Source organism: Myotis lucifugus, unplaced genomic scaffold (assembly GCF_000147115.1).
Source record: "Myotis lucifugus unplaced genomic scaffold, Myoluc2.0 scaffold_1066, whole genome shotgun sequence".
Classification (NCBI taxonomy): domain Eukaryota; kingdom Metazoa; phylum Chordata; class Mammalia; order Chiroptera; family Vespertilionidae; genus Myotis; species Myotis lucifugus.
This window is the reverse complement of record NW_005872114.1, coordinates 23,297-31,109: the sequence shown is the minus strand read 5'-3', so window position 1 is coordinate 31,109 and position 7,813 is coordinate 23,297. Positions and strand designations below refer to the sequence as shown.

The window sequence follows — 7,813 nt, the reverse complement described above, 5'->3', positions numbered from 1 at the left end:
CGCGAGGGTGGGGGTGCCCGAGACGCTTCGACCCCGCCCTGGGCGGCCAGGCCGGGCCCTGCGGGCGGATCGAAGGCGGCGCGGGCGGAGCGCAGCCCGAGGGCGGCCGGCCAGCCCGGGGAATCCTTTCAAGTTCGAGGTCTTCTTTGTTGCGCAATCCAGCCCGGGGGCCATGCGGCCTCATTGGCCGGGGGGCGTGACGTCACGCCGGGCCCGCCCCGCAGACCCTTCGGAGGGAGTCTTCTGGGCTGTGGGTCCCAGGCCTGCGCATCTGCAGCCTCCCCTTAGATATGGGGGCGCAGGCGGGGAGCTCCTTCCGGAAACGCTGTGGGGATGCGTTGGCTGTGATGCAGGAGAAACTTCCCAGGCCTGGGTGCGGACCCCAATGGAGGGGCCCCAAGTGTCCCCTGTTCGTGAGGAAGGGGTGCGATCTGTGGGTCACCACCTGGAGGAAGGGGACTCCCTCTCCCCACAGAGCCAGCCCCCTGTCACTCTGAATCCGGAGATCTTGGTACACACGCCCCACCCTCACCCCGTGCCATTCATCTCCCATCCCAGGGCCTCCACGCCCAGGAGTCCTGGGCCCCAAACTGCCCTCACACTTCCCTCCCTGTTTTGCACTGGGCTGCAAGCCTCAGTGTTCCCCTCTGCATTATGGGCAGAGGCGGGCCCACCCGGCAGAAGTAGGAGGCTCGGAAAAGCCATCTTAACTTGAGGAATAAATAGTAATAATAATAATAATAATAATAGTGACTTGTTCTCGAGCATTTTGGGGTTTGAGGGGTCAGGATGTTTTTGTTTTTTTAATTTTAGAGAGAGAGGCAGGGAGAGAGAGAAAACCGTCGATTTGTTGTTCCACTTATTTGTGCATTCACTGTTGCTTCTTGTATGCGCCCTGACCGGAGGTAGAACCTGCAACCTTGGTGTATCCGGACAAGGCTCTACCCAACTGAGCCACCTGGCCAGGTCTGAGAAGCCAGGATTTTTATGTCAGGCAAACTGAGTTTGGATCCTCGCTCGGGCACATAATAACTTGGGCAAATGGTTTTACCTTTCTCTGCCTCTGTTTGACCATCTTTAAAATGGGGATGATGACATTGTCAGGGCACAAAATCACTGGAGATGCTCAGAGGGTGGAGTGTGCCTGTTCCCAGGAAGGTAACTCCTCCCTCCACCCACAGGGCATGTTCTCCTGCCTGCAGACAAAGAGCCGTGCCCAGCAGCGAGGCACCCTTACGCCAGACAGGGCATCCCCTGGCACGTGAAGGGCTGTGCCAGTGGGAGCCTGTGGCTCCTTCCCCACCCCCTCACCAGGGCCCCAGGGTCAGACAGAGCTGTGTGAACACCTCAGGGAAGGCCTCCCATTGGCCCGCGGCCCAGCCCCGTGCAGATGGGAAAGGGTGCTGATCCACCAGCTGCATGCTGGATCCAGTTTCCTATCTGATGACGAGGATCACTGGTGACTGCAGCCTCTGGACCACGGGAGCACCCACCCTCTGCCTGCTCTGGGCCCCCAGCACGCTGCCAGGCACCCCGTGGGGCTGGGGGCAGCCTGTGGCCACGTCACCCCCAAAGCTGGGCTGTCCCAAGTGCTGTCAGGGAGTCAGCGTGTCCGCCTGCAGGTCTGAGGGTCGCCCACACCGCCACGCTCAGTGTCTTAGCCCCTAAGGCAGCGCAGCGAGCTGGGGGGCTTGGGTGCAGCCGTCTGCATGGCAAGCGTCTATTGAGCGCTTACAGTGTCCGGCTCCACGCTAAGCACTTCCCTGCATAGCTCATTGACTTCCCACAAGGCTTTTCCAGGTAGGGACTGTCATGCCCAGCTTACAGATGAGAAAACAGGCCTGGCGGAGGGAAGTAGCTGGTGGGGAGCTGGCGCTGGAGTCTGGCAGCCCGTCCCTCACACTGGCCTCTGCGTGCTGAGGTCAGGGAGGTTTGCTGGACACCGGAGTAGCTGGGGTGGAGGGGCCGACAGGCCACCGCCTCCCACACGGGGTCTGGGATGGGGAAGGGGAGGCCATGCTGCACGCAGACGCCGCATGTGGAGAAGGAAGTTCCGGCCTCAGAAGTCCCCGAGCCCCCTGGGGTGTGTTCCAGTGGACTCCTCCCACTACCACCCCCCCTGGGCCGGGGCTCTGGGCAGGCCCCCAGAGACACCGTGATGAATGAGACACATCCCTCAGGTCCCTCAGGGTCCGGGGCTCAGGCCACAGACAGACCAGAAGAACCTGGGACCAGACAAGCATGAGGCCTGGCTGCTGGGGGGGTGTCCTCTGCCCTGAGCCCGACTGGGGTCCTGCAGTGGCCTGTCCCTCCCAAGCTGGAACCAGTCCCTGGGGGTCACGTGATGTGTCAGGTACAGTAGGCACCCATGGGTGTCGGGCCAGAAGTGCGGCCAATGAGTTTCAACAGGCTCCCCGGTGAGAAAGGACCAAGTGTAGGCAGAGCACACAGTGGGCCTTCATGGAGCGGCTGCTTCTCCCCGCGCTGCCTGCTCCAGGCTGTGGCCAGAGGGGCCTGTGGGGCGGCACTCCCTACGGGCTGGCACTCCATACAGGAGGCAGCTGAGGGCTGTGGGCTGGAGAGGGGGCGGGAGGGACCTCTGCCCAGCCCTCCAGCAGATGTGGCGCCTCCCAACACGTGCCTCCTGCCTGCCATCCTTTCTCCTGGCTCACGTCCAGGCCGTCGGCGGTTCCTCTTGGGTCAAGGCATCTGTGACATGACACTGACCACCACCGTGTGTAAGACGTGCCCACCCAGCCTCCCCCGGAGGAAGTCTTGTCCCGTTAGGTGTAGGGCGTGAGCAGGGACCTCACTGGGACCGCGCAGCTGGGACGCGGAGCCTTGCAGTGCGGGGCCTTCTGGGCTAGCTGGGGGCAGACCCGGGCAGCACAGGCGGCCCTTCCCCGGCAGGGCCATGGAAGTGGTCACCAGGTCACCCCTCCCTCGCACGGGGGGGGGGGGGGGAGGGGACTCAGCCTCCCAGGCACATCCGCGTTTTGCCAAATGAAGGGGACAAATGGCAGCGAGGCCCCGGCGTGCGCTGGGGGAGCCTTGCCAGGGCTACCCTGGGACCTGGGGACGTTTGCTGGCAAGAGGGCTTGTTGCCAGCCAGGGCCCGGGCACACATGGGGCAAGAATGCCCGCCTGAGCCAGCCTGCTGTTCCCTGAGGGCACAGGTGGCTGGAAGGAAGCCAGATTCCTCCCTTCACCTAGAGCGGCTGGAAGTGAGGAAACGGGCCCTTATCAGGCACCTCTGTGTAATCCCCTGGGGCCGGGGACACGGGCAGGAGGCCAAAGAGAGGAGAGGAGAGCAGCCCAAGCCGGACCAACAGGTGATGGCACCTGGGGGCGCCTCCCATCTCCTCCCAGGACCCCGATGCCGCAGCCACAGGGAGAGCCGCTGAGCCTCACTGCCCGCCCCCCCACCCCCACCCCGCAGATGCTCCTGGTCCCTGGTGTCCCCGGGCCGCTGGGTGTGAGGGCAGCCGCTCCGAGCCGAGGCCTGGCTGCGAGGAGGATGCCCCGGCCGCCCGCCCGCTCCCGCCTGCACCATGAGTGAGGAGCAGCGGCCGCCTGGCAGCGCCGTGGGCTGGCTGGCGTGCGGGGGCCTCTCCCTGCTGGCCAACGCCTGGGGCATCCTCAGCGTGGGTGCCAAGCAGAAGAAGTGGAAGCCGCTGGAGTTCCTGCTGTGCACGCTGGCGGCCACGCACATGCTCAACGTGGCGGTGCCCATCGCCACCTACGCCGTGGTGCAGCTGCGGCGGCAGCGCCCCGGCTACGAGTGGAACGAGGGCCTCTGCAAGGTCTTCGTGTCCACCTTCTACACCCTCACCCTGGCCACCTGCTTCTCCGTCACCTCCCTGTCCTACCACCGCATGTGGATGGTCCGCTGGCCCGTGAACTACAGGTGAGCCCCGCGTGGGCGCGTGCACCGGTGTCTGTGGTTCCCGGAGGCCCGGTGAGTGACGCGGCGTCCCTCTGTCCCGCCCCCTCCCGTGTCAGGCTGAGCAACGCCAAGAAGCAGGCGGTGCACACGGTCATGGGCATCTGGATGGTGTCCTTCACCCTGTCGGCCCTGCCTGCCGTCGGCTGGCACGACACGAGCGAGCGCTTCTACGCCCACGGCTGCCGCTTCATCGTGGCCGAGATCGGCCTGGGCTTCGGTGTCTGCTTCCTGCTGCTGGTGGGGGGCAGCGTGGCCATGGGCGCCGTGTGCACAGCCATCGCCCTCTTCCAGACGCTGGCCGCACGGGCGGGGCGCCGGGCGGGCCGCCGGGCCTTCACGGTGCCCACCATCGTGGTAGAGGACGCGCAGGGCAAGCGCCGCTCCTCCATCGAGGGCTCCGAGCCCGCCAAGACCTCGCTGCAGATCACGGGCCTGGTGGCCACCATTGTCTTCATCTACGACTGCCTCATGGGCTTCCCCGTGCTGGTGGGTGAGCCTGTGGTTGTGGGGGGCTCTGGGGCAGGGGCGCTGCGGGCATTAGGTGTTTGGATCTTCACACCCAATCCTCTGGGGGGGACATCATCCCCATCCTCACTTTACAGGCTTGGAAAACGAGGTTCAGAGAGGGACAGGACTGAGGAGCCAAAGTCAGGACGGCCGTGGTGGGACTTGAACCACCTCGGGGGCCTTCTCGGCCCAGGGTCTTCCCGCCACATCACAGGGGACTTTCCCACCCGAGTGAGGCCCAGTGGGTGCAACAGGCATGAAAGTGGGGTCACGGCTCCAGGTCCGAGGATGTGTGGAGTGAGGCTTTGGTCCTGTACTGGGGGGCCAGGCAGGCTTTGGATGTCTGCTGGGGAGTTGGACTTCACCCCAGGGGCTGAGGAAGGTCACGGTGAGGTCTGGCCCGAGGAAGGCTCTGCCAACAGGGTCCAAGTTCCATAGAAGCCAACTGGGGTCCTGCCCGTGAGGCCGGGCTGGGCCTCCCCACCGTGGGCCCCTACCCCAGCCCCCTGAAGGGTCTGGAGCAGGACAGGGACAAGGACCAGCCAGAGGGCTCGCCCAAGCCGCGGGGGGGGGCTGTGCCCTGTAGACACAGCTCATGAAGGTGACGGGTGGGTGGCAGCCTCACAGGGTGCACTCTCCAGCCACCTGCGGCTCCGCCTTCAGTGGGCCCAGCACCCCCCCCCCTCGGGATGGGGTCCTCCTGTGTTCAGCGGAGCCTGGGGTCCCCGTCCCTGTGCTGAGGGAGGGAAGGAGTGTGTATGAAATTGTACCCCCAGCTTCTCTTCAGGGAAGGAAAGGGGTGCCATTATGGAGCCCACTCCATGCTGCAGGCCTGGTACAACACCCGGAAGCTTTGCCTCACCCTATAGGGTGTTCTCGCCCCATTTCTCAGATGAAGAAACTGAGCCCCGGAGAGGTTCCGTGCCTTCCTGAGGGGCACGCAGCTCGCGGGGCAGAACCAGCGTGATGTCTGCACTGTGCCTCTCCCTCTCTGGTGGGGAACAGCCACTCTGGGTCGGGGGTGGGAGTGGAGGAAGGAGGCACCCTGGGCAGTGACCCAAAGGCCACCTGGCTGGTCCTCGTCCCTACATCCCAACCCTCTGAGCCTCCGAAACTGCTCTGAGTCTTGTCCTCTGGGGCCTGAGGCCTAGCCCCCCAGAGCAGGGGCAGGGCCGCGGAGGCCACGGCAGAAGTGAGCAGGACAGAATGGTCCTGCACTGGGAGGCGGGAAACATGGTTCTGCAAGCCCGTTTCCTCTTCCCAGAAAGGCGGTGAGAACCCATGCCCTGCCCTGTCCTCGGGCAGTCCGAGGGTGACGTGAGGGCAGGCACGCCCAGTGCTGCTGGCACACAGTGAGGGACCAGGCACACTGGGCAGTGACTGTGTACCTTGGCAGCCAGCAGCTCTCAGGGGCAGGGACTTCCGCCCTCACTCTCTGCCTCTTTCCTGCCCCAGAGTCTAGTGCTCTGTCTCCGCCACCCCCATCCTCGGGCAGGTGGGCACAGCCATGCCACCCAGATGGGAGGCCAGTCTGGGAGGGGACGTGGTGGAGGGTCCTGCCGGGTGCCAGGCGAGCGCTGTGCCCACAGGTGGTGAGCTTCAGCAGCCTGCGGGCGGATGCCTCGGCACCCTGGATGGTGCTGTGCGTGCTGTGGTGCTCCGTGGCCCAGGCCCTGCTGCTGCCCATCTTCCTCTGGGCCTGCGACCGCTACCGCGCCGACCTCAAGGCCGTCTGGGAGAAGTGCACCGCGCTCATGGCCAACGACGAGGATTCGGGCGATGGTGAGGCTACCCCGAGAGTGGCCCCCGAGGAGGGGGCATCTGGGTGAGGTCACTGGAGTCGCTGTGATAACAGCTGTGAGGCGGCCACCCCATGGCACTGAGGTCCCACTGTCAACCCCAAACACCCCCTGGATTACTCCCGAATGCGCTCGAACCCCTAAGGGACCTCAGCGTCCCTCCCAGGGGGCATTCTCTGTCCCACTTGCCTGCCCCAGGCAGGGCTGTGCCCCAGACTATGTGCTCTGAGCTTCCAACCTCAGGGGTGCCCAGCGGCTCCCGCAGACCCAGGGCCTGTCTCCCCGGCAATGGGAATGTTATCCTCAGCCAAGAGCTTGCTACGTGCCGGGCACTGTCAGCCCCTGTGTGTACTTAGCTCCTGAGGTCGCACCCCCACCGACAAGGAAACTGGCTCCCCAGCCCCAAAGCTGGAAGGTGGGGAATCGGGATCGGTACCCAGGACCCTGCCCTTCCTCTTCCCCACTAACCAGCCCTCGGCCCTGTGCGTGCCTGTGGGGGACCCTGGACTAGCCTGCAGATGCCCCCAGGCTTCCCTGACCCCTGACCCTAAGCCTCTGCCCCGCCCTGCAGACACCAGCCTGGAGGGGGGCCTGCCCCAGGACCTGGTGCTGGAGCGCTCCCTGGACTACAGCTGTGGGGGCGACTTTGTGGCCCTGGACAGGATGGCCAACTACGAGCTGCCCCTGGAGGGGGCCCTGCCCCATCTCTACCCGCTGGGGCCCTTGCAGGAGGACAAGATGCAGTACCTGCAGGTAGGGGCAGGCTCCGAAGGTGCGGGCGTGGCATCCTGTCCTGTCCCCGGGGCCTCTCCCCTCTGAGCACATCTCCTGCCTGCCAGCTGGGGGGGGCTGCCAGCTGGGGGGGGGGGGCTTCACCTCCCAGATGGGCAGCCCGGGGGCGGACCTGTGCAGGTGGGCGCCCCACCCTGCCCCGTGCTCTGTGCTCGGGGGAGTGTCCATTGGCGCCTGGTATTTCCTTGGGGCTCAGCGCCTCAATCAAGGGGTCCCCTCACCACCCAAGGCACAGGTGACGCTGAGCCTCGGAGGGATTGACACCTGCCCTGCGTGGGTCCCTATTTGCTAGGCGGCACCCGAGCTAACCCGTCGGTCCCCACAGGTCCCGCCCACGAGACGCTTCTCGCACGAAGATGCGGACCTCTGGGCCGTGGTGCCGCTGCCCGCCTTCCTGCCGCGCTGGGGCTTCGGCGAGAACCTGGCCGCCCTGGTGCAGGCCGCTGGGCCCCACCGGCGCCGCGACAGCCCGCGGGTCCCCGCGGAGGACGCGCCCCCGTTTCCGCCCGCGCCGCCGCTCCGCCCGAGAGCCTGCTGCCGCTGCCCCCGCCCCGGGGCTGGGATGGGCGGCCCGCGCCGGGGTTCGCAGCTCGCCCCCCCGGCAGCCCCGCGCCGGCCGCCCCGGGGCCCGGGGCCCCGCTCCGGGCCTCGGCCTCGCGGCTTGCCGGGAAACCTTTTGCGCCTGACCCGCCCTTCGAAGCGGGGAGCCGGCAGGCCCTGGGCCGGCCCGGCCCGCCCCGCCGGCCCCCGACGCCCCGGGGCCCGCCCC

General features: G+C 66.3%; 1 protein-coding gene across 1 annotated transcript in view; it reads left to right on the top strand.

Annotated features, from left to right (window-relative positions):
* Window positions 1-3,234: 3,234 nt before the first annotated feature.
* The window catches only part of GPR153 (G protein-coupled receptor 153), a 5,659-nt gene continuing 1,080 nt past the window's right edge, over window positions 3,235-7,813 (top strand). The window contains exons 1-6 of the mRNA XM_023747938.1: window positions 3,235-3,332; window positions 3,440-3,907; window positions 4,003-4,432; window positions 6,043-6,235; window positions 6,824-7,005; window positions 7,370-7,565. Of these exons, the coding sequence (XP_023603706.1) occupies window positions 3,552-3,907; window positions 4,003-4,432; window positions 6,043-6,235; window positions 6,824-7,005; window positions 7,370-7,565 (1,357 nt within the window). The 5' untranslated portion in view covers window positions 3,235-3,332; window positions 3,440-3,551. The remainder of the gene's footprint in view (window positions 3,333-3,439; window positions 3,908-4,002; window positions 4,433-6,042; window positions 6,236-6,823; window positions 7,006-7,369; window positions 7,566-7,813) is intronic.